Here is a 13,940-nt window from a genome sequence, read left to right as displayed (position 1 = left end):
TAGAAGGCAGAGAGACAATTAGAGAACGTAGGATTCCGCAAACATAAAAGCTGAGTAAAGTTTCCATTAGTGTTTCCATATTCACGTCCCAACAGCAGGCCTCCGTTCGGCCATCATCTTCCTGTATTGCTCGACAATCTGCTGCCGGATGCTCTGCAGCTCCTCCCTCTGCCTCAGACTGCCCGCAGCCTTTGGGATGTCCTGCACAGCAACCGTCGCTCCACGAACCAGTAGATTCTTCTTAGGCTTCTTGAGCTCTGGAGGCGCCGTGGCCACATCATTAAGCCCAGGCTTGCTCTCACCGCGCCGCCTCTTGATCTCCTCCCACGGATCCTCGTCCGGGTCACCGACCTCGCCGAGGAACTTCTTGCCCTTTCCCTTCTTTTTCTTCTTCTTCCCCGTCCCCTCGAGCTCCATTTTCAGTGACACGCCGTAGGTCATCTCGGTTTCTAGATCCTTCTCTTCCTGCAGCTCGCGCTCTTCCTCGAGACGCTCCTTCACCTTGCGATCGATCTCGCGCCATTCCTTGATCATGTTCTGAATCTTGCGCTCCTTCTTTGTCTGACGAACCTTCAGACCCAGCGGATCTTTGCCATTTTTAACTGTCTTCTTAACCAGTCCGCCGAGGGGGAGGGCAGCGTCAACTCGCTGGGCAAATTCCGATAAGCGCTCGCCGGGCCGGATCTTCAATTCCTCGGAAAGATTTGGTCTTGTTTCTTCCTCCTCGGACTTCTTTTTTTTCTTTCCTGGCGCTTCGCCAGTGTCTTCGACAGACTTGGGAGGGAGCTTTCCCTCCTTGAGCGCCATCAAGCGCTTGAAGGCGCGAGGAGCATCGTCGAACTCGTTCTCGCGTTTTCTCTTTTTGACAGCCTTCTTCTGCACCTCATCCGGCTTCTTTTTCGCAGCTGTCTTCTTGGAAAAACTGGTCGGTGGAAGCGGCAACGCAATCTGATCAGGTGGGAGGTCGTAGCTGCGGCCAGGTCAGCATCGGCAAGGAAGCAGAGGGATTGGTGGGGAGGACATACACCGACTCGTCCTTGTGTCTCCTTGTATGTTTGTGCGGCATTTTGGGCAAATTCAGCTCCTAATTCCCTTGACCGAAACTTGTTATCGTGTCGGACTGAAAGACGGCCTGCGCCCTGATGCTTTCACAGTACTCGAAAGGTCGTCGCTGTTCGCGGTCGAAGCTGGAAAAATTTCCCCACTGCTCCAGGATTGCGATAAGATAAGCATGGTGCACAGATCAGATGACGGTCAGGGTTACAGTGGAACAGCCAGTCGGCAGAAAGCGAAGTGTGGGGATAGACCCCTGGCCGCTGATGCAACGGTCCCCTCGCCTCGTTCCTCAGTGCCTGCAGTCAGTGTGGGGCGTACACCAAGAACAGAAAATCACCAGAAACGCGGAGTGGTCTGTGCAGGCCAGTGATTCCACCGCTTTTCCAGGGCTTCCAGACGCTTTCCGAGCAGGCAAGCCAACGGCGACAGGGAGTGCGACGACAGGTCTTGGGCGGTGACATCGATCGCTTGTCTCGGGGCATTTTCAGACTCCAGGACTCGCTGCAATCAGCCTGGTTTTGCGTGTCCTGGACTGTCAAGAATAACAGAAGACACTGAATTCAAGCACGTTCCTCACCCAAAGATGCAAATTCGGAACAGCATCTGGCACATCTGCCGTCTACAGTAAAATCCGGCAACAGCAGCATGCCGGTTCCAGTCATCCAAGGCACAGCTCCGTATCCATACTGTAAACTTTCTGGACGAGAAACACTCACGAAGCTTGGAAATCCCCAACAACTATCTCGCCGCTGCTTTTTCTGGTCCATTGCATGGATGCTGGCACTGCCGATCCTGGTCCTGTCAGTCTTTTGTCAGCTGTCGGGCACTCAGGAGGGTCCACGTGCTCTTCCCCTGCTTCGTCTCCTGCGTCTCCTGGCGCTTGCGGCCGCGCCTCTGTTCCGGTTGTTGAGAGCAACAACATCCCCTATATAGCAGCCGCATCGCAGCATATCATGGACAGCACGACATTTTCTCCTGGGTTTTCATTTTTTGCGTCGCGTCCGGATATGAGCAGTTGAGCTTCCGAACTGTCGCATTTTTCTGACCCCCGAAGCTCTACCCTATCTTGTCTTTCGCCGTCATGCCGTCAATGGATCGGATGGCCGAAGACCAGGCCGTGGCTACTTCGGCCCGGCGCGCGCCGGCCGAAAACGGCCAGCCCTCCTTGAGGGTGAGTAGACATTCAAGATCCCCGTGAAGGCCAATGACTATCCATAGCGATCATTCAGGAGTCTCATAAGTAATTCCCTTAGGCTTTCCGGGAGCGAACGGCTCGTCTAAGTCTCGTAGGCGACTCTGAGTCCCCAGCCGGCTCAAGCCCTTTGCCGCTACACGCCAATGCAACAGAAAAAGACACGAAATCTTCACCTACGTCGGAATCTTTCAAGAAAGCAGTTGTAGACCGGCGCTGGTCGTCATGTTGGATACTAGCAGCCATGTATGTAAAGCTTTTGCGTATTCTGGGTATCGAGTCGTTTTACTCACAACTATTTACTTAGAATCACATCGGCCATTTGGGGCTATATTACGCTCTTCCTATTGGATACATCTCGCCAAGGCTACTTCCGGAAGAGAAGCGGTGTTGACCCCTTCGAAAAATGGGGCAAGGCCGGCACCGGGACCGAAAAGCTCGCCTGGTACCCTACCGATTTCCTGCGCGATGTACAGCCGGTCCGGTGCCACTCGCACAACGACTACTGGCGCAAAGTGCCCCTATTCTCGGCACTGTACGCCGGCTGCACCGGTGTCGAGGTCGACCTGTGGCTGCGTAACGGCGACCTGTTAGTCGGTCACGATGAGGCATCTCTGCAGCCCGATCGCACCTTTCAGTCTCTCTACGTCAATCCTCTTGTGGAGATCCTGACCCGGCAAAATCCCCATACGGCCTACTACAATGGCAGCTACAATGGCGTCTTCGACACCGACCCGAGTCAGACCCTCGTCCTCCTGATTGACCTGAAGAGTGATGGCGCTGAGACCTGGCCCTTAGTAATGAAGCAGCTGGCACCGCTCCGCGAGAGAGGCTGGCTGAGCTACTACACCAACGGGCGATTCGTCGAAGGGCCCGTCACGGTGGTCGGCACGGGCAACACGCCCTTTTCGCAGATCGTCCAGAACGCGACTTACCGGGACGCCTTCTTTGATGCGCCTCTGGACCAGCTGGAGAACTCCAAGTACGATTTGTCCAACTCGTACTATGCTAGCGTCTCCTTCTGGAAGGCGATTGGCATGGTGCTGTGGAGGGGTACGCCGAACGAATCGCAGATGCGCAGTATTCGACGGCACATCCGCGAGGCACACAAGAGGGGCTTAAAGGCGCGGTACTGGAAGCTACCGTCATGGCCGGTCCATGTGCGGAATAATATCTGGGAGGTGCTCATTCGCGAGGGAATTGACATGCTGAATGTAGACGATCTGGAGGCAGCTGCTCGTCAGGATTGGACGGACGTCGGGATCTTTTAGGGAGATGACTGGCGTCGCTGGGTTTGTGCATAACAGTTTTTGAGCCATGATATATGTCTCTGGCTGCTTTGGCCGAGCTCCCAACGAAGGTGGAGAGGTGGTTGGCAACACAGCCGGACTCGGAAATCAGACGGGGCGACAAGGTAATGCACTCTTCACCCTGTTGAGTGGAGACCGTAAGTCGTCTCCCAACGCAATCGAAAAAAAAAAAACAATTGGCATTGATCCTTAAGCGTGCCGAGTTACCATGACACATACAAAGATGACTTCCGAGTTTTGATAGGGTCGTCCGGCTTGGTCTACATATACTCCATGTTGACCCCGCTGTCCGGGGCTACGATGCCGAGTCTCGTCCGGTTTTTCTCCTGCGGGGAGCACACCATCTACCCGTTTGAGTGGGGTTCGCTTGCACCCACGCTGCAAGCTTCCATGACGTCCGGCAGCAAGGCTCTTTCGAGAGCAGGGCTAGGAGGGAGGGGAAGTCGGAGCAGTTTGTGGTATAAAGTGTTCTGTCAGTGCTGAAGTGAGAAGTTTCAACACGTTGTGTATGGTTAATAATTTTCGATACGATACCTCAACTCACTCACTTCTGCCCACTTTCTGGGGGACAATAATCCTTAATTCCACTGTCAAATAAACCGCATCAGTTTGTAGTCACGGCCCTTGAACCAGAACACTGGTGGAAAACACAAAATGGCGACAGAACAGCCCCAACGCCTTGCCTCTATCGACGTGAGCCTCACAGCAATTTACTTAACAAATCACAACCAACTAACCAAACCCCTCAGTCCTCCCTGGCAGCCCGCCTGCCTTCCTACTCAACCGTGCTCTTCGAGGCCAAGACCGCTAAGGGCCTGACCTTTGAGCAGATTGCGCAGCGCCTGGGCCGTAGTGAGGTGGCCGTAGCAGCCATTTTCTACGGGCAAGCATCTGCATCCCCCGAGGACGCGCAGGCCCTCTCGGAGCTGCTCGGCGTGCCTGTTGATGCATTCAGGGATGCCGTGCTGGGCTTCCCTGACCGTGGTCGCGCTGGCCCCATGCCCCCCGTCGAGCCTCTCATCTACAGACTGTACGAGATTGTGCAGAACTATGGGTATGCGTTCAAGGCGGTGATTAATGAGAAGTTTGGAGATGGCATCATGAGCGCAATTTGCTTCAATTCGAAGGTTGAGAAGGAGGTGGATGACCAGGGCCAGAGTTGGGTAGTCATTACCCTTAAGGGGAAGTGGTAAGTCTACCTCTCCCAGTCTCATTATGGTTTCTTATAGTCTCCTTCTTTCTTTTCTTCAAAAAACGTTTTGAGCCGTCTACAGATTGCCCCGTCATTCTTTATCTCATTGTCTGGATTGGTTTGGGCCGCCTTTTCTGTGCATGAGACTTGACCGGGTGTCTTGTCTTTGGACAGCGTTCAGCCCCAACTTTTGCCCTTACTTTCGTGTTTTATTTTCTGATGATATTGTGGTGAGCTTGAGGACAAAGCTGACAATACTAGGCTCCCCTTCACGAGGTTCTAGTCGGTTTGTGGTTAGACACGTTAGTGTGTGAGGGAAGGAAAGCAAGAAAGAATCTTGCCCAGATTTTGCGTACTTTCGAGTATGGACCAATTGACAGAACATGTCTCCGTATCTGGGTCATTTCAGCTGAAAAGCATCTGATCCGAGCCTAATTCTTCCATCCCGAACCCACAAACGATTGTTTGTGCACTTTGTTCCAAGTGGATGGCGTGTGCGGCAGTGATGCAAGTGTTGTGCTCCAGACAAGGGGGCCGCAGGTCAAATCAAGTATGAAGGCATTCAGAGGGAATAATACTGAACTTCAACGCCACAACATCGCCGCAGCCCACAATCACTGTCACAGCCCACCATTTCCATATCCATTCAATGGTCACTCTTCCAATCATCTTCCAATCAAAGAAGTTGGTAATCACAGTTGTTAATGATCTGCTGCAGCGCTCAACTTGTTTATTGTCGAAGCCTAGAAACCCTCCAAACCTGTCTCCCTTGCCGCTCGACTCCTTGTCCTTGGGAGAAAACAATCCTAAGGGTCACAAGAGTAAGATTTTGCCTCGTAATTGACAAAGGCAACAGCTTTTTTCTGAAGGATGTGGGTTGTGATTGATTACATCACAACTCCCTAGATCGTTAGTATTGTCCTTCCTCTTTCTCTCTTAACTCTCATCCCATGACACATTTCCAACCAGACTTTGTGAATAATATACATACCAACCTTAATGACAAGCAACACTTTACCACCCCACTTCTTGGCCAACCTGGAGCCCTCGGCCTGTTCCACGTCACGCAAGAGGGGAAAGTTCGCGGTGTCTTCCTCCCTCTTGGGAATGGGATTGCTTGGGGAGAATAGATCTTGGAGAAGGGCTCGAGTGGTAATGCCATAGGTCACCTGTACTTAGCTGGGGAATATTTGCGGTGGTGACGAAGGGAAGGGTTAGGAATAGAAGGGTTGGTAGGAGGACATGGAGTTAAGACACGATATTTACTCGCTGGTTGCTTCTTTGGTATGCCCTAGCGGGGGATGGTTCCAGGTATAGTAAAAGTAAAAGATGTCGGTTAACATATCCTTACGTTTATGATATTGCCTAAGTCCTATGATATGGTCAGAGCTCAAGTGTTAATAGACCTAAGACCACATAACTACTGCCCAATCAACTTTTATCTCCTTAAGGTTGACCATTGTTACTCTTTCCTGGAAGTTCCGTGCTTGGGTCAATGCAGGTAATACGCAGGAAAACCTCTCCAACTTGGTGCATTATCTTTCTTCACTCCAAATGCACTTCTCTTCATTACCAAAAAACTAAACACATCCTCCGCTTGTCCTCCATGGTCCCCGACTGGAAACGGTTTCTCAGTAACTTGAGTTGATTCCTCCTCCCCGAAGACAACTCTCACACCTTCATCATTTTCACAATACCATCTTCTGTACCTTCAAAAGATGCACAATATTGATTCCAACTTTTAAAGTCCCGTCAGCCAAGTCTTTTGCCAAGCTAGGGTTCTTGACGCGATCAATATCCTCTGCTGCTATCGCGACTCCATCTTGGAGGAGCTCCTTTTTTTTTCAAGAATCAACAGGAAGTCTAGCTGTTGACTGATGTCTTTCAGAGTTGCCTCAAAATCCGGGCTCAAATAAGGGTACTTGGTTCTACTTCGGAGAAACTCCGCAATCGACTCTCCGCGTATCTCCTCTTGTTTCTGGATCAAGTTTGGTCCAATCTCCTTCAGTCTCTTAAGTGTGTGGGTGAACTCCTATGAGCCAAAAAGATGGTCTGCAGTCTTATTAGCATGACAACCATCGGCTGTGAAACCGCTTGAGTCATATTGGATTCGCCTTACCGGCCATATATCTTCTTCATGACGACATCAACATGTGATGCTGGAGTTGCAACAAGTGGACTTACCTGCTTGAAGTGAGACTTCATTGACGAGCTTTGGTATTCCTCCAAACAATGTTTAACACACATAGCATGTTTGCCATGGGTGATACAAGAAAATGTTAATTATTGCGATAGGAAATGTTGGCAATGACGCCAGTGCAGAAAACACTGCTACCAACTTCCTGTCGAGGACAGTCTGCGGCATTCTGATCAATGGTCGTAGAAGCCTTGTCAATTGTATATCAAAGTCGTGAGGTTGACTAGAGCTTGGCAATTACAGCGACCCTCAGCGAAGTTGAAGTGATCTTGCTTCTACTCACCAGTTTCTCCTGGTGTAGTAGTCGTGATTCTATCAATTGGAACTGGTGAGACATCACAGGCATGGCACCATTTCCGGAACTCATTATGGCTTACGTAATCGGGTAAGTTAGGGGTATTCTAAGACTGAATAAGATTGTCGGGATAGTATGCCCCTTTCCCAATAATCGTCCCTGTGAAGAACAACTTTGATTGACTATAGGGTGAGCTCTCTATATATTGGAAACCCCATGATCTTGGGTTTGCAACAGAGGGGTCATAGTGCCTCTACAAGGGGCACAAAGCCGCTCGTTAGTTGTCTTCATTATGGGATGAGGACTACTCGAAAGTTATTGTGAAAGTCATTTGAGCACCAGTATGTTGGTCGCTTAGCTTAGGCCCGACTTCACGATATCTTGATACCCCCCTGTCGTGACAATACTCGTTAGTATATACTTACTCAAGTCAGAATGTCAATGTGCTAGTATCCAAACAGTTCATCTCCAGAGTTACATCCAACATCACGCTCGTCTTTCCTCAGTGTCGTAGAAACATCATGAGTTCAACGCTTCCAGATGCTGAAGAAAAGCCCATTGAACTTCCACATCACACAAAATAGGCTAGCAATAGCGGTCATAAGTGGCAAAAGAATGCGGGAGATAGGCTCCTTGTGCTTTGCCTTGAAACTGGTTTCGATGTCGGCAATCACTTCAGCAGTCTGTTCGCCCCAGATTGTTCGAAATTCATCGGTAAATGCAAGCCAAATGCTCGCCAGGCGATCTTGGACACTCTCGTCCGCATTTTCAATGATGGTGGTGACGTCTTTAAAGGCAAGGTCGATAATGTCCGCGGCAGTTTGACATAGCTCGCTCTTCGAGTCGGTAACCTTTTTCTTCCAGGCCACAAGAGCCTCACGATCAGGATAACTGCCCATATCCTTGCGTTCTTTCAGAAGAGTTGTGATTGTTTCATGGAGATTAAGCTTATCTTGGAACTCTTGGATGAGTTGATTGGCAATCGGTTCCATCTCCTTCACCAACTTGTAGATCTCCTCGTTATCATCGCCAGCTGATTCCTTGATGATGTCAATGATTTCATGCAGGGAATCTGACTTGGAGGAATTCACAACAGCCACCAAAACGCGAGAACCTGATTCAACTGTGGACAATTCCTCTGTGAAAGAGCCCTGTTGCGTAGAGTCCTCGGTTTTGTAATCTTGCACAGGCTTGAAAAACTGGCCCAGATGTTGTCCCTGCTTCTCGATAACATCACACTTAAGGTTCTCGATTCTATCCTTCCATGGCTGCGAGGCATTGTTGGGGGCCTGCAAGGTCCTAAATTAAGTGATTAGTTAAAAGGCCGAAAATATCCATGGACTGAGAAACCAAACTTATGGCGACCTACATGTTGGTATAGTTATCTGTGATAATCAAAGAAGAGAATGAAGAGCTGTGGGTACTTAGATTTTGCGCTCAGATTGTGGTCTAGTTGGCCTGATTTCGAAGTGGGAGTTTCATGAAGGAGCTGATGAAATGGGAGCTGAACTATTTAACTTATGAGGATCCAGCAGCTGGCAGAGGATTATCATCAGAAACCGGATAGGCTCAGCCGGCGGAGAGTGATTTTTGTTAGGCTGGTTTTCTGTCTTCTTTACGAAGTGGACAGGTGAAATATGGACAGGGATTTGCTTTGCTGACATGGATTTCACAACGCCAACGATAGTGTATTCAACTGCCAAAGACACAATGATGCTCATTCCAACATCCGCAAACACCATTCCGCCAAGATCTGGCCAATTATCATGCTTCTTTTAATCAATTAAAGAATAAAGAACCACCATGGCCGTCATCCTGTGTGGCCTGTATTGCTAAACTGCTGGAAGCTGTTGGATGTCTTGAATGGGCTAGTAGCAAGCTGGAAAGGGCCCAGCATTCATAGCCATTGTTTCAATAACCTGCGACCCTTGAAGTTTGACAAGTCCTGGACAAGTAAACCAAGCTCGCTTTAGTAGTAAGGTATGATGGTATTATAGATTTCCACGCTGTAAACTCCGTCTTGGTTGGTCCGCATAAACACGCACTTTCTCCATGTAAGATTGGAAGTCCAGATATTTCGTATAGCTTCCAATCGGAGTGTGTCTGTGTGACACGGCCCATGGCTTTCGGCATGTGCTCCAGTGGGCCAGTGATAGTGTCACTGCCAGCCTGACAGCTTACCACCCTCTCAGTCACGCATCATGATAGTCACTGACTCGTCTCTCGACAGTCTCTCTTGGAAGCCACTTTGTAGATCTTTTCTGGTCCACCTCCTGGATGGGTGTGGAACCGTCCAGAATCTAGATAACAAGTAACAAAAGATGGGTTAAATCGGAGCGTACAGAGTACACATGGAAGGCTTCATATGTTGGTGTATATTTTCCCTATTGTAAGTATCTAGTACACTTAAGATGCAACTGCTGTGTAGCATGTCCACAAAATTGAGCCATGCTCAGGTGGGGGTTCCCAAAGCCAGCAGCCACTGGCGACCCACAATCGGATCGCCATTAAAACGGGCCGAGGTGATGTGGGGTGAGTCTCGGCCTGCCCATTGATCCCGGAACTTAGCGGGCCGGTTGCGGTCAAGGTCAATGTCACGTAGTTCGGCATGTGGTCAACACCTAGATCTCTGTCGCTGGTGACGTGGTGGTGGCGTGGCACGGGTAGCTGTTACAAAGGGCGTCACCGTTCTCGAGGACCAATACACTGAGGATAACCGAACTCGAGTTTACAACTGTGTCGTTGTTTCTGCCCTCCTTAAGTTCATACTTGTAAAAACCAAACCCAGTAAAACGAACTTCCCTTTTCCCTGCATATCTGCAAACAATTCTTACGCCTGCCCCAAGTCCGTTTTGAGCTTAAAACTTTCAGGGATACATGCCAAATCGCTCGCGACAAGTTCACAGCACTTGTATTGTAATATGTGCTCTGTGTTGCTGATGGCTTGAAGTTGTAGAATCCGAGTTGAAATCCCAGCCTAAAAGTCATGTTAAAACGTTGGGCTGTGATGGTGTTGCGAGGTAGATGGGGGCAAGTATCTCCCCTCAAAATCTTCGGCATAGGTACAAAAAGGGGTCGTTTTACTGGAATCGGTTAGAAGCGAATTGCCCCCATGTTCCAGTATGGGGGTGGACTTCACAATACTCCCTATCCCCAGCGAGCCGCCCCCCGCCGCACCACCCGTCTTTATACTGGCTGATCTTACCAGACACAGACAATACATAGCCGCCTCATGCTCCAATTTACCATTTTCAGCTGTCAAAGTGGCCCAACATAGACGATTCAGATTCTTGTTTCCAACAGCAGTGGTGATACCATCATACTCCTGGCAGCCAGCAGCCTAAATTCGCTTGTCTCGTGGTTGTTGTTGTTCTGCTTCCTGCAACCCATTAATAACTATCAGTTGTCAGCTCTTTGGCAATTCAGTTCATCTTGTCAATGGCCGGAATGAGCGAAAATGTGAAAATCGGCTGCTCACAGCACTTCTTCGACTCCGCTGGTGAGCAAGTACTGATCCATCTAAAGACCCGTTCTGTGCTTCCACTGAGACTTCACTTTACTGGGCAGCATATGGCAACCTTGTAAACTTACCAATAGTAGAAAAGCTGCTCAAAGACTTTGCTCGCCAGCTGATCAGAGGGCTTCTAAGTACGGATTCGTAGGCGTACCGTTTTCCTGTGCTTCTTCTTGATCAAGCACTGTATTTGCTTGTGTACATGTCTCCCGTAGCATACCCAATACGAAGCCCCCCCCCAAAGCCACGCACCGAAACTGCTGTCGAGGACTTGAACCTGCGTTCTAGTATCCTCAGGTGTCAGTTTATCACCCACTTGCCCGCTTTCGGTGACCGACTTGTCACATATGTATCGATGCCAGGTCGCAAACGCCTTTCTTTGGGACCTGATCCCCACCTCTGTGCTGTTCGACCCCGTCGACGTCAACTTCCTGCACCGTGGAGAGCGCAGATAGGCCATGATCATGAAGAACTGCGGAGTCTGACTGTTTTCTTCCTCATTTAGATCCATGTTTTTCAGCCACAAGATTTACCTCGTCTCTAAAACCGGAGCAAGATCCATTTCCCAGGGATGTAGGCCCTGTGGTTAGTTTTACCCTTATCTAGACCCCTGTTCCAGCTGCCTTTTGAACTGGATCTATGGGTCCATTGAGTGACCTGTTTTCCAATAACTGATCCCAACGCATTTGGATGAGGTGGCTAGACCAAGGGCCTGTAGAGTCACGGAGGAGACTGGCAAGACGAAGCGGGAAATCCGGAAGATAGTGAGCCAGCCTGTGAACATAAAAGTCCTAACAATCCCCCTTAGCATATGAGTTTGTTTGACAAGCAACTTCCAACGTCGATACACGCCTACTCCACGTGCCTTCACATTCGAAAACTTCATTTTCATCACCCTCACAACGTAAGACTCATGAGACTCCAACCACCAGATTCTTCTAATTCAGAGCTTGCAGGAAAATGGGTGCCGAAAAAAGCCCTCCCCAGCATCCCCCAGTGGAAGCTGGACATGTGGCAAACAACAGCTCTTTGGAAGAGTTGTGAGACCGACAAGGATTTTGCCCGGTACAGCATGGTCATCCAAGCCAAGACGCCCTCCACGATATTGATGGGGTCGGTCGAATCTTTCGGCCGGTCCGGTGGCTCTACCCTCATTAAGTCGGCAGTGGGTGGCGATGATGACCAGCCCAATGCACCCAACCCAAAGGACCCGGAGGTCATGAGGTCTCAGTTGGAGGTTATTACGAACGGAAAGCCTGACCTGAAGGGGTTTTTCGAGCAGGCCTCCAGTGACGTTGTCCAAAAGCACGAGGATTCAATCCAAGAGATCCGGCAGGATGCTGAACAGGCCAAGGCCGGGAAGACCGACAAGTCTGCCTGGAGGACGAAGTTGAGGGAGAAAAGAGATAAGCTGGTGGAAAACTCCAAGGAGTGGATTCTCTCAGCCTTCGCCAAGGCTGAATCCATGATCGACACTTTGCCGGAACCAATCCAGGAGCAAGCAGGTAACTGGTTCAATGACCTGATGGACAGCCTCACCAATTGGCTGAGCGACGCAATTCAGAAGATTTCTCAGTTCGTACATGATGCTTTGGAATTCATTAAGGTCGTGTGGAACAAGACTGTTGAGCTCGCCAAGGAGGCTGCCGAGAAGATCGCTGAGGCCTGGGAGTATGTGAAGGAAATATTCCACAAATGAGGGATGTAGTCATGAAAGATTATGGCTACAGCTCGATAAATGCAAAGGGTGGCCAGATCTTCTCTGCTGCTGCAGACAGTCCGGGTATGATTGTTCAGTGTCTCATTGTATGTAGAAGCTGGTACCAGCACTTAAGCAGCCATCATTACTGCAACTCATATTCATTTGCTGCTTGAAAGTAACATGAAGAGACTGCATCGCATATCACATATTACCATTTTTTGGCTTTGACTTAGGGAGTAGGAGTCTGAAGTCCTCATGAACTTTGTAACTTTATGTGGCTTGGAACTCTAGAGACCTGCTAAGCGTATCATTATATGTATCTGGTTAAGCTTTCGCTTCTTGGATCAGATGCTGTTGAAACATTTGACTCGCGCTAACTCTGCAACCAGGTATGACAGTTGAGTTTTGTCACCAAGAACCGCGCTAACAATCAAACAAGGGATATCCTGTAGTGCATATACATCCGTGGTGAATTCTGTCGGGGTCTCCAGCGCAGTAAGCTGAGTCGGCCAAATTGGATCATCCCAGTCCTACATCATGTCTTTGTTTTCAGGTGTTGTGAAGTTATCTGTCTTGCCTTAACGTACTAACTGCATTAATCATGGGCAGGTTAGAAGTATATCTGATTTTCTCTCATTCACAGAAACCTTTATGTTCTGCAAGAATGAATTATTCGGAGTCTCTGCCAGCTACGTGGATCCTCAATCTCTCTGCAAGCACTGATTTCCTCTCTTGATTTAGCAAGTTCGCATCGGTAATAGGCGCGCAAAAATCACGCTAGACTAGAGAAGCATCATAACAATGGTCAGGAGGAAGTGTGTTTTGGCAGGAGATGAACACAAAACAACCGGACAAGGAGGCACATATGTGCCACTTACCCTCCCAGGTTGTCTAGCTGTGCTTCCTCGGTGCCCCAGAACCCGAGGACCATCAGTTTGGTGCCAAGTTCAAGGGACTGATAGTCGTGAGTACTTACTGTTTGTCGCTTCAGAAAGCGAGAAAAACACGTAAGTCACCCAGTTTTGAATCATGTTACTTTGCCAGTTACTCAGACTATTACATGTAAGATGACACCGCTGCGTTATCACGGAGCGCACTATGAGCAGGGGGGCCCTGCGAGATCCCGAAACAGTTTTTCTGGACTTGGTTGCCAAGTGCAAGAAAGTCGAAGAGTTCGCAGCCTTCGCGGATAAACTTGCAAAGTACGGCGACTTCAGCACAGGTGTAGCGGGGAGAAGATAAATGTTCAAGTCGACGAAATACTAGAGAAGTTCAGCAAGGCAATCAGCTAGATTTAGTGAGTGACATGATTCTCACGCTGTTGCCTACAGAAGGAGTTCAGAACCTTTCAGCAGCAAAACTCACCAACGTCACCCAGAAATTCAGCCACCATTTGGTCCAAGGTTTGCGAGGAAATCCCTAATACAAACAACGTTTTGCGGGGTTTGCCGCTCATTCTTGCATTTCGAAAGCTAAGGATTG

General features: G+C 49.3%; 5 protein-coding genes across 5 annotated transcripts; 3 read left to right on the top strand and 2 right to left on the bottom strand.

The window, feature by feature from the left end:
• Positions 1–81: 81 nt before the first annotated feature.
• On the bottom strand, positions 82–1,066 carry CTHT_0066130 (uncharacterized protein; the record flags this gene model as incomplete). Its single annotated transcript, XM_006696848.1, has 2 exons — positions 82–970; positions 1,026–1,066. 2 exons carry the CDS (start codon positions 1,064–1,066, stop codon positions 82–84), a joined length of 930 nt encoding a protein of 309 aa, XP_006696911.1.
• A 1,071-nt stretch (positions 1,067–2,137) lies between these two features.
• On the top strand, positions 2,138–3,519 carry CTHT_0066120 (uncharacterized protein; the record flags this gene model as incomplete). Its single annotated transcript, XM_006696847.1, has 3 exons — positions 2,138–2,227; positions 2,310–2,494; positions 2,556–3,519. The coding sequence occupies 3 exons, from the start codon at positions 2,138–2,140 to the stop codon at positions 3,517–3,519; spliced, it is 1,239 nt and encodes a 412-aa protein (XP_006696910.1).
• A 693-nt stretch (positions 3,520–4,212) lies between these two features.
• Positions 4,213–5,033, top strand: CTHT_0066110 (cyanate hydratase-like protein; the record flags this gene model as incomplete). The annotated part of the gene is made up of 3 exons (XM_006696846.1): positions 4,213–4,251; positions 4,308–4,747; positions 5,012–5,033. The coding sequence occupies 3 exons, from the start codon at positions 4,213–4,215 to the stop codon at positions 5,031–5,033; spliced, it is 501 nt and encodes a 166-aa protein (XP_006696909.1).
• Positions 5,034–7,769: 2,736 nt separating this feature from the next.
• Positions 7,770–8,906, bottom strand: CTHT_0066100 (uncharacterized protein; the record flags this gene model as incomplete). Its single annotated transcript, XM_006696845.1, has 2 exons — positions 7,770–8,541; positions 8,761–8,906. The coding sequence occupies 2 exons, from the start codon at positions 8,904–8,906 to the stop codon at positions 7,770–7,772; spliced, it is 918 nt and encodes a 305-aa protein (XP_006696908.1).
• A 2,859-nt stretch (positions 8,907–11,765) lies between these two features.
• On the top strand, positions 11,766–12,455 carry CTHT_0066090 (uncharacterized protein; the record flags this gene model as incomplete). Its single annotated transcript, XM_006696844.1, has 1 exon — positions 11,766–12,455. The coding sequence occupies one exon, from the start codon at positions 11,766–11,768 to the stop codon at positions 12,453–12,455; it is 690 nt and encodes a 229-aa protein (XP_006696907.1).
• Between the last annotated feature and the right edge of the window lie 1,485 nt (positions 12,456–13,940).

Source organism: Thermochaetoides thermophila (genome assembly GCF_000221225.1).
Source record: "Thermochaetoides thermophila DSM 1495 unplaced genomic scaffold scf7180000011822, whole genome shotgun sequence".
NCBI classification, from domain to species: Eukaryota; Fungi; Ascomycota; class Sordariomycetes; order Sordariales; family Chaetomiaceae; genus Thermochaetoides; species Thermochaetoides thermophila.
The sequence above is the reverse complement of the archived record's forward strand: the minus strand, read 5'-3'. Positions and strand labels throughout refer to the sequence as shown.